Source organism: Protomyctophum parallelum, assembly GCF_964188405.1.
Source record: "Protomyctophum parallelum genome assembly, chromosome: 4".
NCBI classification, from domain to species: Eukaryota; Metazoa; Chordata; class Actinopteri; order Myctophiformes; family Myctophidae; genus Protomyctophum; species Protomyctophum parallelum.
This window is the reverse complement of record NC_139700.1, coordinates 44,088,319-44,106,886: the sequence shown is the minus strand read 5'-3', so window position 1 is coordinate 44,106,886 and position 18,568 is coordinate 44,088,319. Positions and strand designations below refer to the sequence as shown.

Sequence of the window (18,568 nt, the reverse complement as noted above, 5' to 3'; positions counted from 1 at the left end):
GACACACTGGAACATTGGTTCTCAAAGTCGGGGTCCATATAAGTGTATACTTAATACAGGGTATCTGCACATTTCTAAAGTAACTTTTAAGACCTTTTTAATACCTCTAAGATTAAAATATAATTATATAAATAAACTAATAATAAGACCATTACTATGTCAAACATAAAACAAACATTTTTTTTTTTTCGTTTGGAAAGGGCCTTTCTGTGTGGAGTTTGCATGTTCTCCTCGTGTCCCCTAGGGTAGGTACCCTCACAAAAACAAATCCTGGCCTCTAAACTACCTCCCCCTGGCCAGCCTGATGGAGGGGAAAGGAACAGGTTGGAACTAGAAAATTCGCAATTTAAAAAAATTGCAGAGTGTGGTTGCCGCAGTGGCTTACATATGCCCCTCCCACTAGTATTGCCAGCCAATTACAATTTCAAGTCACGCCTTAGATCATGCGTAAGTAATTCGGAGGGGATTTAACCCCCGAAATTCATGTTTTTGCGACAAACGGTTACATTTCTCGCATTTGCGGCGCCCCCTATGGATGAAAATGGAATTGCTTTTAGAACTTGGTTGATTGAACCACCCCGGACATGTGATTGAAATTTGGGATGGATTGGACATTCCGTTCGTGATTTATGGCATTTTTTGTGATATAGGCCCCTCCTACTAACTTCGGAAGACGATTACGGCCGAACGATACGCACTTTCAAAATTCTGCGGCTCAGTTTTAATTGGATGGGTCCAGAGATCACGTGTGCCGATTTCTGTGAGATTTGGACAAAATCTGTAGGAGGAAAAGCAAAAAGTGTGTTTTGGACAGAATTCAAAATGGCGGAAAATCTATCATGGCGGAAATGGGCGTGGCCTATATGGGGAGATGCGTCATGACCCAAGGAATCCAGGGAAAAAATAATTTTGATTTTACGACCTACGGTTCAAGAGTTATAAGCCAAAAGGTAAAGTGGGCTGTTATAGCGCCACCATGAGGCCGACCGATAAAATTTTAGGGTTAAATAATTTTAGTGATAATGTTGAAATATCCCTAAAAGTTTTGTAACTATAGTGATTACAGTCTCCGAGGAACAAATACTTTTATGTGAATTTTTGCCTTTTCCCATTCATGTCAATGGGGAAATTTAATTCACTAATAAATTCATATCAATTAAACTATACAACATTTCTCTTAACAAAATACAAGCACACGATTCCCGATTTTTCCGGTCAATTTGACATATGGCTCAAGTGCGTACAGCGTACAGTGTGGGAGGTATAAAGCGTCAAAATAAAGACTACTCCAGTGAGAAAATAATAATAAAGTGTCACAGTTACAAGAGTCTGGTTGCCCATTCGGGCAACCACACTAATAATGTGTTCCTTCCACGCGCTATCCGACCAGGGAACCAACCCTGTCAGGTGAAAAGAAGCAGCTTGGACGCTCATACATTGAAGGAAGCATGAGGTCAGTCCGCTGCACTCCCCAGGTTTGGCGGAGGGAGTGTATATAGCCCAGGATTACATTAGATAATTGACACTGGGTGATAAAATGTGTTTAAAGAAGGGCACAGTCAATTCTGTGGTATTAGTCCAGCCAGTAGACTACTGGCTACTGCCCCCCCCTCCCATCTACCTCTGTTGAAGACGTTGGTGGGGATCTGGATGTCACTCTGCAACACGTTGACCGGCATGTTGTTGAAATGCGCATTGTCCTCCAGGGGAAACTCTCCTCCCAACTCAATGAACTCCCCACTGTTGTCCATGGTGTTGATCATCATGGAGTTGTAGTAGTCAAACTGTCAGAGGAGGAGGACACATTGCGAAGTCTTAGGCCTCACTCACACCTAAGACACACTTGTGTCCTGTGTGTTCTGTGTGTCATGGCCGCCTCAATACATTTCCAATGGGAGTCACATGGTTTGAAGACACAACCTTGTTGCATGGGGGGGGGGGGGGGGGGGGGGGGGGGGGGGCAGAAGACAGCCATGCAACAAGGTTGTGTCATGAAACCATGTGACTCCCATTGGAAATGCATTGAATGACACACAGAACAAGTGTGTCTTAGGTGTGAGTGAGGCCTTATGGAGAATATTGTGTATTTACTAAAACACACTTTGCTGTGTATTTGCCAGGTGAAAACCTGGCATACAACAGCCCCGTATTTAATAGCGACCTAGATATTATTGGCTGCCCCTAAGCCAATGGGAGTCTGCACCCCATACGCGGCAGCGTAGGAGCCACTGACAACAGCGGCTAACGTTGTGAGCTAACTGTCTGGAGCTACAGGAAAGCCATAACAAAACACATAACAGTGATTGAACCAACAGAAGAACGTCGGAAAAACGAATGCAAACAACAGCCACGAGGTTCTGACACAGAAACATACCGGTACACGTTAAAAAATTAATAAATAGGAAAGGAGGGACAGATGCACAACGGAGAGAGCTTGTTTCACCTGGCAGTTAATGATACACGTGTCATTCTTGTTAAGACTACTGTTTATTGGGGTTAAATACACAGAGTTACTGTTTTGGGCTACGGTATTTGTGTGTAATTAGTCCCTGTTCCTTAAAACTGCTATAAGCAATAATATATATGACCTTAAAAAGAAAATTGGTCGATTTGCCTGTCTTCTTCCTGACAGTCATTGCGACCGTTTTTTCCCCGACCAATGACAAAGCTTCTAGGAACATCTTTGAATGCAGATTGCGGCCCCTAGATGTGTCACAGAGACTACATTTCGTTGGGGAGCGTTCTACCCATTGCTGGCTGTCTGAATACCTAAAAATAAAAAGGTCATTAAAATGTTGACATATTATCGCTTATAGCATCTTTAAGCTGGTGGGGGAGTGGGGAGGCTTAATGGAGTGTGGCTCTCCTGTAACAGACTGGCAGGCATCCAGCGTGTAACGTTTAACTTTACAGACAAACTTACCGTACTGGCCTGGTTATTTGGTCTTCACAGACATAAATTCACACGTACGGATATGGATGGATATACTGTACTTGACACTTAACACAAAAATGAACGAACCCCTAAAGTAGCGTTGAATTCATGGTACAAATCTGCATCCTCCGCCGACTCTGCCAATCTCTGTGGAGAGAAACGGAGATGACAAAACTATGAGCATTTCTCATCTCAAGAAAATATACGGGTATAAAATAAACGATGAATAGAGTGGTTGGATGTGTCAGGTATGTGGTTCATGTTCGTGTTTTCTCACCTGTACTGACTTCATCTTGCTTCCCAGCATGCGCTCGATGTCGTCAGAGAAATCCTTCACCATGTCTTGTCCGTCGACTTTCACAATCTTGATGATGGACTCCACGTCCTTGAGTTTCTAAAAGAATTCAGAGCGCATACATATCATGGATATTTCGTCTATTTTGTTGACAACTGGGCACCATACATTAAATCAGTACTTCATAATATTAATTAGTGCAATCTAAGACCATGTTCTGTCCCTAACTCGAATGGCACTGAGTTGACTGAAGCGGACTTTGCAATGCTCGGCACAGCGACTCCTGGCGGGTCACTCGGTGGTGCCTCTCATGGCTCCAATCCGCATTAGACTGCGTGCCTCCATCATTTTAACTGTTTTGTTGGCAGACCCGGACGGAACTTTGGCATTCCTGAAGTGCGGAAGTGCCCAGGAAGGAACCAGACTGGAAGGGGGTACCCAAACGTTTGGTCACATTTATCCCAAGACGTCACGACAGGTCGTTTGGGGAGTGTGTTGTTCAGGTCAAGCATGCACCCATGACCCTGTGTGTCAATTTGCTATGAATATGCTATAATAGGCCCCCTCCTGTTTTCACTCCTCACTAATTATCTCACAAACTTCAGCACAGGTTTGCATACGGAGGTAACCCTACTGCGCATGCGAATTAGCCCCATGACATCACCATCAACAAACACGAAAGAAAAGGGAGCATGCGCTGGGTGAGGAACTCCATAGAAGTGAATGGGCTGGCACTATACAGTATGTGCCTGGCACTATGTCACTGTACATACATATTATTGTTGGCCCTAGGTGACACAAAACGCCTTTAGGTTCATCCCGCTATGTGACATCCTGCTAAAATGAGTCAGTGTTGGCAGTGTCACCTCCTCAATTGAGTCATATGAAGAAGATGTACATACAGACTACAGAGAGAAACATCCTGTATGAGGGATTATGTTTGCTCTAAACAAACTGTGGGCCACCAGTGCTTTTGGCACATACTGCCTCCAGTACTGACGCATTCTCACACCAGATGCGTCAATCTCAAACACGACACGGAACTGATGACATACAACACCACGCGAACGGCGCTGAGTCAGCAGAAGCAGTCTTTGCGTCGCTCTGCACTACTGCCACTCACCAGCTCGAGTCGGCTTCGGACGGTGCAGCTTATTATGCATTTTAGATGTTTTTAGCCAACATGCTGCCAAACTTATTATGAGCTGAATTGGGAGGCAAAGATGGTCGATTTAGAATGATCGCTCATCCAAATTGGAGCCACTATGAGGCGAGATGGTACACAAATGCTACAAATGGTGCGTGAACCATTTGTAGGAGGAACGTCCGATGTTCACTGGTAGGTCTAGAGCCCAAAAGAGAAAGGTCGGACAGAGAAAGGTGGATAATAAAGTAAGTTTTCTACTGATTTTCCTCTGATTTTCTTTGTATGAAAATCTGAAAATCTGATATAGTGTGGCTTGTGACTATATCAGGTCCAATATTTAGTTCAGTGACCACTATGGGGCCTAAAAAGAATGGTTCAGATCAGAAGCTGTGTTCACGTTCACTCTTTCCACTGTAAAATAATGGACTTACGGGAAGTAAACCACAGATAACATGTCTTTCTTTTCTTTTTTTGTCTTTTGCACTTCCACATTCCATGGACGGGACCGAACATTTTAACTCAAATCTTTTCCTTCTGGAGGTCCCTGGCAACAGAATGTTTTTGAGAAGGGGGGCCGCGGCCACATATCAATTTGGGGGTCCTTGACATGAAAAAGCTTGAGAACCACTGCTTTAGGGCAGTCCTTCATTATTGGTAGCATTTCCGCCGCTGTTCTAGCCTATATATTGAACTTAGGTGTGTCACTATGCACGTATCATATCAGTCTCATCATGTCTGATCAGTATCCAACCATCATGGCTACATGTGAGACTACACAACATTTAATTCCTTACCTTTTGTAGGAGTTGAGAGCCAGAATATTTCAGTGTGAAATCCCGAAGTTGCACGGACATGAGAGCGGCCCACCCCTGTACCCTGAAACACAGAAACGCACATGTGGGTAAACACCAAGATGAACTGATATATAGTATTATTTATTATTATCACCATGATGAACTGGCATACATTATCGTTACAGTATTTATGCAGGCAGATGGTTCATTTGTTGACACGGCTGCATCCTATAGTTTTTATGTGTACAGCTTATTTGGTTTTTAATATACATGTTTTAGACTAGTACATGGCATGATGAATATAGATGAACGTGTACCGTACTTGGGTTAATACAATTGGGGATAGGGGAGAGTGAGAAAGAGGGCAGACCTAATGAAGGGGGGTGTCCTACTGTATTGTAAATGGACAGACTATAGAGGACATGCAGGAATTACTGTTTTGGCTCAGCTGAGGATTCCTGTCATACCCTGCGCACGCACGCACGCACAAATGCACAACACGCACAACACGCACACACGCACACTCAATAAGAATTCTCTTTCATTGGTCCATCTGTTGGACGTTAATGATGCCAGGAGTGACAATGCTACCAAGAGAGAGAGAGAGTTAGTGTCGAAGTGTCCTTGAGCAAGACACTGAACTCCTAATTGCTCCTGATGTGCTGGTTGGTGCCTTGCATGGTTTCCGATGCCATCGGTGTATGAATGTGTGCATGAATGGGTGAATGTAATGCACAATCTATGTAAAGCGCCTTGGATAAAGGCGCTATATAAATACGAATATATTTTTTTTAATGTTACAGGGTCTTCAGCTCAAACAGGTACAATGATAACTTGATAAAATGATAAGGATTCTGAAGAAAATGTTTCTCTTGTTGAACAAAAAATGTCTGAATGTCAGAAACAACGCCGTATCTCCTCATTGCCTGCACCAATCACTCCCACTTTTCACACAGGCATTGACCATATGAATATGGAGGTCTTAACGAAGCCCTTTTTTCGATTTGACACATTAATGATTAATAATACATTTATTAGTGAATTAACCTCGCACCCTCACACACCTCCGCCCCTTAGCGACACCTGCATCACAGGCCACCGTTCTCAACATTACCCCACTGGCATGCTTCCTCTAGCTACCGCCGCAACACAACAAAGAGTGCCCTATACAATTTGGCACCGCTGACTGTGTGTGTGTGTGTGTGTGTGTTGCATCCTTTGGCCGTCTTCTCCTACTAAACTACACCGTTTGCACACATCTCACCATGCACAACAGCAACAGCTAGCCTGTCCATACATCAACCACTACTTTGCATTCATATTCATGTCATATTTACAGTACTACGGCCTTGACAGTGACCGGGATATTTCCAACCCCCTCAATGTCCAAACTCGCTGATCTGCTCCACACCACCTCAGGCCCCTCCCTCTCTGGCTGCTGTCCTTTGCACGGACAGGCGATTGAGGCTGGCGAACACTCTACCTTAGTAACAGTAGCCTACGCATCGACACAATTACTACATACAACAAACAACATGCCACGAAGAACAGCCTCAAGGACCCTAGCGCATTCTCCAACGCACCTACCCTTTTTCACACCGCCCCCAGGCAGGCATCTGACCACACGGGGAAAACAACTACAGCTATTCCACACCTTCTTAATGTTCGCACGTCAATCGACATAACTTACCAGAAGCGGGTGAATCTTTGGGGAAGCATCGCGGCCAACACGGAGGTTGCGTGGCAGACAGGCACCTGAAAGCCAGCTCTGACAGTTGGACGGGGGCATGCTAACGTGGACCCACGCGCTGATTCGAGACCACATTGTCCGTTCCCGAGACCACCACCTCCTTCGCCGTGCCATACAAATAGGCTACATGCAGGCTGAAAGCCTGGACACTGACAACGACAGGTTACAGCCCTGCACGCACCCAGCGTCACACACTGAACAGCACAATCACACGGAATGCTTATTAGCTTATTAGCTTATTAGTCCACCTGGACGGGGAAGTAGCAACAGCTACATTATTTAATTGTTGAATCATAACATATCAATAATCCACCACTCGACGGAAGGGGAAGACAGATCCCGTGCCGTCGGAACAACACAATGACAAAATACATACAGACAGATGCAATGACCAGCGCTGGCTCAATAGCTCAGGAACGACACATTCCTAAATCACAAAAAACATCTCATTCTTAACCTGATTAGTTAAAAAACTTAGTTAGTTAAAAAACTTGCTTTGAACCCCCAAAAGCCAACCTCTGAGTTTAATACCAGTAGCTTATATGGATCTCTAAAATGTTTAATTTATATAGGCCTACATTTATTATTTTTCCCATTGACTTCACTAGGAAAACCAAACACTCCATTTCAGGTACTTTTCCCTCGGAATTTGCTTTTGTTTTTATTTGCACGGTTCACCAGTAGCCATTAGGGTTATCGCTTGGACACCCAGCAACATATCCATCCATCCATTAGCCTACTTTTGTGCCCAAACCAACTTCCCATGACCATCTGTAAACAATTCCCCACACTGAACATAATTTGCTGTTCATATTCAGAACGGGGAAGGACTAGTATTTACAATTTACTACAGAGCTTATATAGGCCTACGGTAGCTTATTAATTGATCTGAAACCCGATGCAAAACATCTGCAGTGTAGCTGTAGCTCTCTGTTACACTGTGCAGTAGTTCTACTCGGTATATTGTAGGTACACAGGATTTGAGCCCAGAATCGGTTCAGCCAAGGTGCAACACAATGGCAGCAGTTAATGCAGTGGTTCTCAACCAGTGGTCCGGGGACCACCAGTGGTCCTTGAGAGGGTTCCAGGTGGTCTCCAGCTATATCGAGAGTTGGTATCCAAATGGAGATCTTTAACTCTGCATTAGTTTGATACAATAATGATATTTAGGGAATGTGAAAGAATTGTTATCAATCAATGCCTGTTGTCTCTCTTAATGGTACCGCATCAATTGCTTTATTGTTTATAAGCAACAACAGCATAATAGTGGGTAGTGCAGGTGAGATTTAGAGAGAGAGAGAGAGAGAGAGAGAGAGAGAGAGAGAGAGAGAGAGAGAGAGAGAGAGAGACAGAAATACTTAACTACTTCCCCAAGACATCAGAGACACATACTTCCCACAGATTACATACCTGGGTGATACTAATCACCCAAGGAGAGTTTCGAAAACATGACAAAACCTCCCATATCTACCATATTGGGTGAAGTATAACAATGTGCAAACACAGCAGCAGCTGTTGTGACAGGATGTCTAATCAGTGTACTGTACACCAAAATGACCTCGGTACATAGAAATACTGTACATTACTGTATGAACAGAGGTTTTATATACCAAGTGAAAGCAAAATATTGAAATACTGCTGCCACCCGTTTCAAAAGTTTATAGCAAGCTAACCTTTCCTACAGTATATGGATGTACTATTTCTGACAGATAATTGCGACCGCGTAGCCCAAATTGTACATTCATTATTTAGTTTGTTCCATTTTTTGCCAATAAAGCTCCTTTGAATTGAATTGACAGACAGAGAGAGACGGATTGACGCAGGCAGACACCCTGAGCATGGACGGAGCTGCTCCATCCTAGGAGGGATAGCAGATCTACAAGCTCACATCGCGTTGCGCTGCAACGCGTTGTGAGCTTGTAGATCAGCTATCCCAGCACTCTTTAGCTAGTGGAGATGCGGCGCAACGACATGGATTTCGAAACAAATGTGTTCAGCGCAAAATACTATGTTCGAGTTCAGGAGACTTTCGGGGGAAAAAAATCTATTCTCCTGAATGCTGCCTTCCGGCATGGCATGTAAAGGAGTGGCGTTTGCATTTTTTTCACCGTGTAGTAAACGCTGCATTCGTGGTCTGGAGAGGGCAGTTGTTTTACAGACGGGGAAAAGGGGCAATGGCTGAAGCCCCCTTTGATGTCTATGTGTGTGCATGTCCCTGCTGCTCCCTGGCTATACTGTCCCTATAGTAGCTGCCCAATATCTGGGTAGAGATTGAATGGGTTTAACCACTTAATAAGGTTGAGGCACCGTAGGTGGTATATACACCATTCATCATCAAGTTTCACACACGAGCGTATACTGTTTGGGAGTGAGGTTGTATAGATCTGCTATTTTCACAATGGTTGCCTCTTTCTCAAGTCATATTTGACAATTTGGCCCAGGGGCGGCAGTGGCTCAGGGGTATAGAGTGGCTCGATGGTAACCATAAGGTTGCCAGTTCGATCCCGGGCTCCCCCAGAGTTACTGTCGAAGTGTCCTTCGACAGTCCTTCGACAATTAGGGGTTCAGCTAAAGACACTGAACCCCTAATTGCTCCCGATGTGCTGATTGGTGCCTTGCATGGTTTCCGCTGCCATCGGTGTGTGAATGGGTGAATGTAATGCACAATCTCTGTAAAGCGCCTTGGATAAAGGCGCTATATAAATGCACCATGCATTTACCATTTGGTATTAAAAAAAAAAGGTCTTAAAAGTAATTAAATTGTCACTTTAGAAATGTGCAAATGGACTGTAGACACTTATACTGTTTGAGTGACAAAACACTGTTGGGCATTAAGCTTATCATCTTAACATACAGTATAAACCTATAACACTGCACTGCCACTATTACATAAAACATTACAGAGGATGAAAACACGATAAAGCCCAATAAAGGCTTATATGCCAGCATAACTTAAAGGGACATCTCTCTAAAAAAAAGAAGAAAGAAATAGGGCCAATGTGAAATGCATCATGGGAATTGTAGGAACTAAAAGAAAGGTTCAAACAGAGGGGAAGATTCAAGAGAATATTGTCACAAGGATGTTCAAGCATGACATGCACTTTGGAAAACTTTGGTTGGGGTGCTGCATACGAAATTTCTCCCAATTTGGATTCTACTGTATATGAACTAATTTAGTGCAGATGACGACTTTGACGTCTTTTTTCACGATGGCTTTTTTATCGTCCTTTTAGGTTTTTATTGTTTCAGAATGGTCTCACTGATATCCTCCGTCTAGCAGCGTCCCCATCGCTAAGTAACGCTCGGCTCGCCTGCTCTACAAATGCCTTCTAAATCCTGACAGTTTTCTGAAAAACCGTCAGTGTTGCTCAACGTCTTTCATGTCAAGGACCCCCAGACTTATATTTTCATCTGAAAATATGTTGTTCCAGGTAACCCACCCGAAGCAAAGATTTGAGTTAAAAGCGCTTCTGATGAGGAGGCACGGTGGCACAGTTGGTAGTGCTGTCGCCTCACAGCTAGAAGGTCCTGGGTTCGATTCCCGCTGGGGACGCTGTGGGCACTGGCGGCGTGTTCCCTCCTCTGCGTCATCAGTGCCCATACCCGAGCCAGGGGTTGGCGATAGGGCCTTTCTGTGTGAAGTTTGCATGTTCTCCCCGTGTCCCCTAGGGTAGATACCCTCACAAAAACATTGCGTAATCCTGGTCTCTAAAACTACCTCCCCCTGGCCAGCCGGGGCGCCTGATGGAGGGGAAAGGAACTGGTCGGAATAACGTGTCCCTTCCATGCGCTACGTCCGGACGGGGAAATTCCTCTCCTGTCAGGTGAAAAGAAGCAGCTTGGACTCCTCATGCATAGAAGGAGGCATGAGGTCAGTCCGCCCAGGTTGGCAGAGGAAGTGTAGCGCCCAGGATTACATAGATAATTGGCACTGGGTGAACGCTTCTGATGACTTGTAAAACGACGGCTTTAGCTTTAGCCGATTTTCCTTCAGGTTCATTTTGGGGTGAATGTTGGGGTCCTGCGATGCATCCGGAGGGCATGCCGTGAAGGGACTACACACAGCCTGAATCAATGCTAGCAGTACATTAACCCATTTAGACATGACGTCGAAATTAAAAAAGTTTTCTGAAATACCCGTTCCTATGTCAGAGCCTAGAGGTGCTCAATATTTCATGTCAAGGATCCCAAAAAGTATGTAATTGGCCACCGACCTCCATCTGAAAATATGTTGTTCCAGGGACCCCCACCAGAAGCAAAGATTTGAGTTAAAAACGTTGGCTCTGAAAGAATATATATTCAAAGATTTGCGCCACATTTTCGTGATTTTTCAAAAATAGCAGACCTACAAGCGCTGTATCAAAAGCATGATATAGTGTCCCAGTAACGGAACACTCTTACTGCATTGGAATTGTGCTGCTGCTGCAGCGACTCTAATAATGTTGACTTATGTCCTGCAGAGCCAAAGCTTTGGCTCAATTCCACCACCTGGTAAATCACATTAAATCATGTCTGACTGCCGTTTGTCCCCGAACCAAATCCACTGACGCGCAGACACGACCTGTCGTTTGTTGGTCCTCCTGACCAAATCCACTGAGTGACGTGACCCACTGACAGCATTGGGTTTTGGTGGGCAAAAAAGATAATCTCTTTGACTCTTTTTCTTTTTTTTTTTGGGAGGGGGGGGGGGGTATGGTTCAATTGTACACAGGAGAGGACATGGACAGAAGAGGACATGGAGTGGAATCAGTGTCCGCCATGCATGTGATCACACCCTGGAAATGGCTACAGGCTACAGCAAATAATCAAGCGTCAACCTAAATGACCTCGTACTTTATTTGTGATTTTTTCTTTTCTTAGGTCTCCCTTAACCCTGTAAAACCGGATTAATTTCTACTTGCAAAAAAACGATTTCAACCTTACACTAACTAGGACTTATCAGAGGAAATTATGTAAAAAAATTAAATTATATATATATATATATATATATATATATTAAAATATATATTAAAATAATCATACTATTATCATACTATAATTCTAACAATGAATGAATGTCAGAAACACCGGCGTATCTCCTCATTGCCTGCACCAATCGCTCCCACTTTTCACACAGGCATTGACCATAATAATATGGAGGTCTTAACGGAGCCCTTTTTTCGATTTGACACATTAATGATTAATAATTAATTTATTAGTGAATTGTGTGTGTGTGTGTGTGTTGCATCCTTTGGCCGTCTTCTCCTACTAAACCACACCGTTTGCACACATCTCACCATGCACAACACCAACAGCTAGCCTGTCCACACCTCAACCACTACTTTGCATTCATATTCATGTCATATTTACAGTACAATACCCATTTATATGAAATAATAATCCAACCACACCCAGGGAGCAGTACCCCCCGCGGCCACCAGGGGGGGTACTGAACAACTCATCTCCCCGGAAATCACGTCACCAGTGTCACCAGTGTCACCAGTGAAATGCATGTTGGGACGGACACAGACCATCTGTAAACAATCCCCCCCCTATCAGTAATGTGATCTATTACATCGCACACTGAACATGATTTGCTGTTCATATATTCAGAACGGGTAAGGACTACTAATAATAAAATAATAATTTATATTTGGGGGATATCTTTCACAATAATGAATAAAACATGTTCTAGAGTAGACTTTCTAATGATCACAAAAAACATATACAGTTATTTTACTTACTTTTAGTAGGGTTAAAGGTCAAAGGTCATAGGTTAAAATTGATTATCAATGAACATCAACAATGACGTTTAGGTGAAAAAAGAACATACAAAACATGTTTTAATTAATTAATTAATTATAATATGTTGTAGTATTGCAACGATGGGTGTTACAGGGTTAATCCTACTTTTGAGGCACATTTGAGTACATTGTATACATGTTTTTCTACTGGTACTGTATATAGATAGTTCATTGTCATGAGTTTTGAAGAAAGTTTAGTATATAAATTGGAAAATATCAGTCTCGACATTAATGAGTCATTGCATTAAAACATTGCCCTTTTTTTAATAACATGGTCTGTTTATTAATCACATGGCATGTCATCAGGGTACCAGGGGATCAGGGATCATTAGGTTTTTTTGGTATTTTATTTTTTTATTTTAGAGCTACTGTAATGCTCTTATCTAAAGGGACTTATAACGAGGCTCAGCGTTCTGCTTCAAGGGCACATAGTGATTGGCCGTCACAGCTAGGTCACATGTCATGGGCATACAGATGTGTACTGTATATTAAACGACACAATAATTCACAGCATTTTACTATACCGTTGTTGCCGTCGGGGCAACCTCCTATCTCCATTTATTTATCTTTTCTTTAATCATTTTTATCCCATGATTTTGTAACCCATTTTCCACCCCTGTGTCAATTATCTAATGTGATCCTGGGCTCTACACACCCTCCGCCAACCTGGGGAGAGCAACGGACTTGAACTCATGCTTCCTTCATGCCTGAGTGTCCAAGTCACTCTTTTACACCTGACAGGGGGGGGAGTTTCCCTGGTTGGACGTAGCGCGTGGAAGGATCACGTTATACCAACCAGTTCCTTTCTCCTCCATCAGACACCCCGGCTGGCCAGGGGGAGGCAGTTTAGAGACCAGGATTACTGCATGTTTTTTGTGAGGGTACCTACTACCTACCCTCCATATTTTAACTTTGATCATACTACAGAGACTCACACAAAATCATCAAAAGTATCAGATCCACATGCTCGAAACGCGGTGCGAAGTGACGTGCTTCGAGCATGGAGATCTGCTGCTTTTGCTGAAAAAAAAAGATTTTTTATTTTCTTGGCATTCTGAGGTTTCCACACACCAGACAATTTTAGAGAATGATAGCAGGGTCTTAGCCTGAATTTTTCATTTCGTTTGAACCGAATCGTGAATCGGCTAGCGATTCAGGGCTGGAGCAGGGGGGCAGTCAGCCAGATATTTCGTGAAGCCTCATTTGAAATCGGTAGTTCATATAATGGCCTGTTGTGGCGCTGGACCGGACCCAAAAAGCCCCGTAGCTCCATAGAGGCCCATGTATTTTGGCCCAACTTCACCTAGACTGTATTACCTTAATAAACATGGTCATGAATACTTTCTTCTTCCAGTCACTAGTTTAAAGTCTCATTTCTAATGTCATAATATTCTTTTTGGAAAATTATGGTCCCATTAATTAAAAAAATGACCATAAAGAAAAAAAAACATCGCGTATGTTCTGAGGGGCGTGGCTACCATTACAGTCTATGATCGGGATTCCCCTCCCACTCGAGTCAAAATAAAAACCAACGGAGAAGAAGGGGGGAAGTCCCGCCTCGTTGTCTGGGCAGCCAATGACCAGCTGGTATACAAAACGGAGCCAGCCAATGGCAAGCTGGTACCAAAGATGGCGACTTACATCAGGAATTAGCATATTATTACAGGCTTCATTTTACGTTCATGTTAGACCCGGGGAACGCTTTGTCCATATTTTTTACAGTCTATGGGCTGGAGCCAGGCTAGCAGGTTCTGGTTAAATATAGTGAAATGACAAAATGGCCCTGATTTGAATGAACCACTTTCAACCAGTGTTTTCGTCTACTCTAACTAAACTAAACTAAATGGAAACTAATTGAAAACTGAGCTATGGTGACTAAAACTAATACTAAATATATTGACACTTTCTGCAACAAATAAAAACTAAGACTAAAATGTTAAGTAGGGACTAGTGGACAAGAGATCCAGTATTAGTCATTTTACACTTGGTTGCATGCTTTAAATAGCAGATCTACAAGCTCACAACGCGTCGCAGCGCCACACGTTGTGAGCTAGTATAGATTGGCTATTTTCAGAAAGTGTAAAATCGGCATTAAGGCCCGCATCAAGGCCCGCCAAAATACATTTAAACTAGACTAACGCTGAGACATTCCAGATGACTAAAATATGATGCAAACTAAATTTAGTTTCAGTCCAAAGACTATGACTAAACTAAAATTGAAATTTGCTGCCAAAAACAGCACTGCTTTCAACCTGGCTTCCCTGTTTTGGGCATGTCATTCCTGTCGAAAATAGTCAAACATTTTGAATAGCCATGCATATCTATAAGTTCACAAAGTGTTGCATCACGATGCGTTGTGAGCTTGTAGATCGGCTATATTCATCGAATGATGCAGTATAATTACAGACCTTAACCCAGTGACACAAGCACATCCTGTTGTAGGATAACATCTCATCCATCTCATACAGTATAGTGTCACAGTGCTAAAACAATGGCATATGTCCATTATTGTTTTAAGCTTTTCAGAGGGCAATATATAACACATATGACTATTTACGTACAAATAACACTGTCTGTCAGTTATGTAACATAAGAGGATTAAATGACAATTTGTGTTTTGACGTATAGGCAATTAAACCTGACTCAGGCCAACTTATTTCTGGAGCAAGTGACTTACTCCAGTCTTGGATAGGCCAAAACAAATGGCCCAGCTTGTCACATTGTCTTTGTGACTTAGGCCATTGTGGCCTATAGGCCGTTACCATTATACTACTGGGGTGGGAACAGCGTCTTTTCAATAAGGATATAGGCGATTTTACCAGAGGTGGCCAGAGTCTAGCTCTGGTCCATATATTATTTTTCCACCGAAATAAATAATACTTTTAGTTACCGGTACTCCACTGCGTCCTCTACCGATATTGCAAGAAAAAACCCTCATACTGAAAAATTTTCCTCCGGTTAAAAGAAATCCCTTTCTGGCCAAAAAGTACCTTTTATACGTGGTGGGGGGCTCCGAGTGCGTCCACTAAGGAAAGTAGGCTTTCTAATGACACAACTCGCCTTTTACATTGGTGAGAAGCAAAAACGTTATTTTTCTTTACGTTAAAGACGAGAGGCATGGTCTGCATTTATGCGAGCGGCGGAAATCATCGGTAACATAGTTCTAAATGCGACGGCATTAGAGCTATGGACCAGAGCTAGCCAGAGTCATGAAGAACTGATTAAGGCAAAAATAGTACCAGTACCAGAGTAATAGACCTGTATGGGTCCTTTTGGAACCCCCTCAAGGAACCCTGATAATCCCTGGACCCCACTATGAGGGCCACTAATAAAACAATAAAAAAATAAACATCAATAGGCAACAGAAAGTGCCTGATCTGTCCACTCAACAAGTCAAGACCTCCGACAGTCATTGATAAGCCTAATTATGACGGTGTCACACTAAGTGATTTTTAAGCTAACTAGTCGCATTTAATTTGTCGCTGACAGATTATGATGTCTTGAGAGATCACGTATAATGTAATGTATGAGTGTACGTTGATGTATAACAAGAAAAATAAATACATACAGTATGTGTTGTTGCTGATGGATTTATGTGAAATACCATAATTTACTATGCAACAATCCATAAAGCCTGTTCTTTGCAGAGGATTTAAACACCACCACGATGGGAGTGAGTGGGAAACATTAACATTAACTGAATTATAGATTATCTCATCTTTACCCATTTTGGGCGGGAACCCCTTTTGGTGTTTTAAGCATTATGTTATACTTTAGCTATTGAAAAATAGCAGATCTACAAGCTCATAGCACGGCAGAGAGTGCCGCGCTATGAACTTGTAGATCTGCTATTTTAGAAAAATCGTGAAAATGTGCCTGAAATCTTTGAATATATATATATTGTTACAGAGCGAGTTTTTAACTCAAATCTTGCTACTGGAAGGGTCCCTGGAAGTTAACAACATATTTTCAGATGGGGGTCGGCGGCCAATGTCATATATATTTGGGGTCCTTGACATGACATTGACATTGAATGTGTTTGAGAACCACTGACATAATAGAAACATGGGTTTTTCAGAAAACTGTCAGGATTTAGAAGGCATTTTTTAAATGTAGACGTCAGGCCTAAATAAGAGATCCCTCCACAAACAGCTCCATGTGTACACCGCCATGTGGGCCCTAAAGCATCCGTCTAATCAGCGGAAAGAAAAAACTAATAATTCATAATCCCAGAAACAAGCGGGATCGTATCTGCGATCCCTGACGTTTAGTAGTCGGAAAGGAACAGAGCTTATAATATATAAACTCACGTCTCTGGTGGAATCTTCATCTGAGCATTGGCCGTGATCCATAATGTACAGCAGAGTCCCAGAATCCACAGGCCTTGCATTCCTGATCCTGGGTTCCTGCCTTCCATCCTGACACTTACTCCAACAGGGGACATCTCCACCAGATGCAGGTTCCAGGTCCACTCTGGTGATCAGAAACAGTAGAACTCTGTAGAACTGCAGCCTTCAGGGGTTAACGGAGGAGTTCAAGAATATCCCAAAGAGTTTGAGGGTAACAGTTTTTTCATGTTGGCTAAAACAAGGTTGTCATTTTGGACGAGTGACCCTGAACACTCTCAGTTGCATCCGTAAAACCCCCTCATGTCATGCTTTCGCCATTCCCCTTTACTCCGTTCTTTACTTTCATCTACTCAAAGTAAGAAGCAGCTTCATCTTGACTGTTGAAAACACTCCTAACATTGTATAGATTTCCAGAAAGAACCGAACGCTCTGAAATCTAAAGGTGCTTTTCAGGCTTCAGCAAAAAAGAAGAGAAAAACAATAATAATCCAGGAAGGAGATGAGCAGAAGTGGATATAGCCAGGTGAGTTGTCTTCCTCGGCAGCAACCGGCAACCCAGAGTCCTCCTGGTCGCCCAACTATAAGCCCAGAACCGGTGACCAGGTCACATTCCTCACAGACACAAAGACACATGCACTGTCATGACTAATAGGAGCAGCACATATCCTGGGGGGGGGGGGGGGGGGGGGGGGGAGAAAAACCCAAAAGGTGGATGACAGAGGCTATGCCATTGATTTGCGGAGCCGCAAACCGCTCGCCTCTCTACTGTCGCCCAATTTACAAACGTTAATCTACTTGGATTAAAGTCCCCTCCCACCCCGGAGTGGAGGAGAGTAGACGAGAGAGGGGTTGGGGAGAGGTGATGGGCATACGGGAGGGAGGGAGGGAGGGAATGAATGCAGGGCAGGAGAGCAGAGAGAGAGAGACAGAAGGGGAGGGATTGAGGCTTGGGATTGGACGAGAGGGGGTCTGCCTGTTTTACCTAAGAGGATTAGAGTGATTTCCGAAGACAGGCTCATGTCCATCCAATCAGCGCTGGTCACATAAAAGGCCACACGGGGTATAGGAGAGACATCTAGTGGACCTGGTGGCGCTCCCAGTACACTACCACAGACCCCAAACAAACGCACGCTGTTGAACTTGAGCAGCAAGCTAGGCATTGGGGCGAATGTGTGTGTAATGTACATACGCTGATACACATTCACGCCAGTGTGCACACATGCACGCACGCAAGTCGGTTCATACAGTACACACAGGGCTATACTGTACAGGCACCCATTTCCATTTGACTAATTGACTGAATACTATATTAACAGTTTGCAATTCATACAGTTTGTACAGTTTACAATGATTGTTAAATGAACTTGTGAAGTGAGTGCTGGTGCCTTTTATTTTACGTATAGAGTACCCACATGATCTCACATGACGGTAACCCACAGTACCACAGTGCTGCTACCGACCAAATAGACATGCATGATACAGACACACAAAGTCACATGTTGGAGTGGTTAGTGC

The 18,568-nt window shown here is 43.3% G+C and overlaps 1 protein-coding gene across 1 annotated transcript in view; it reads right to left on the bottom strand.

The window, feature by feature from the left end:
* Positions 1 to 17,106, bottom strand: part of LOC310857210 (voltage-dependent calcium channel subunit alpha-2/delta-4-like) — a gene marked incomplete at its 3' end in the record, with an annotated part of 124,919 nt that extends 107,813 nt beyond the window's left edge. The window contains exons 1-5 of the mRNA XM_083762820.1: positions 17,015 to 17,106; positions 5,172 to 5,253; positions 3,213 to 3,329; positions 3,023 to 3,082; positions 1,622 to 1,784 (exon numbers count right to left, since the gene is read on the bottom strand). Of these exons, the coding sequence (XP_083618946.1) occupies positions 1,622 to 1,784; positions 3,023 to 3,082; positions 3,213 to 3,329; positions 5,172 to 5,253; positions 17,015 to 17,094 (502 nt within the window). The 5' untranslated portion in view covers positions 17,095 to 17,106. The remainder of the gene's footprint in view (positions 1 to 1,621; positions 1,785 to 3,022; positions 3,083 to 3,212; positions 3,330 to 5,171; positions 5,254 to 17,014) is intronic.
* Between the last annotated feature and the right edge of the window lie 1,462 nt (positions 17,107 to 18,568).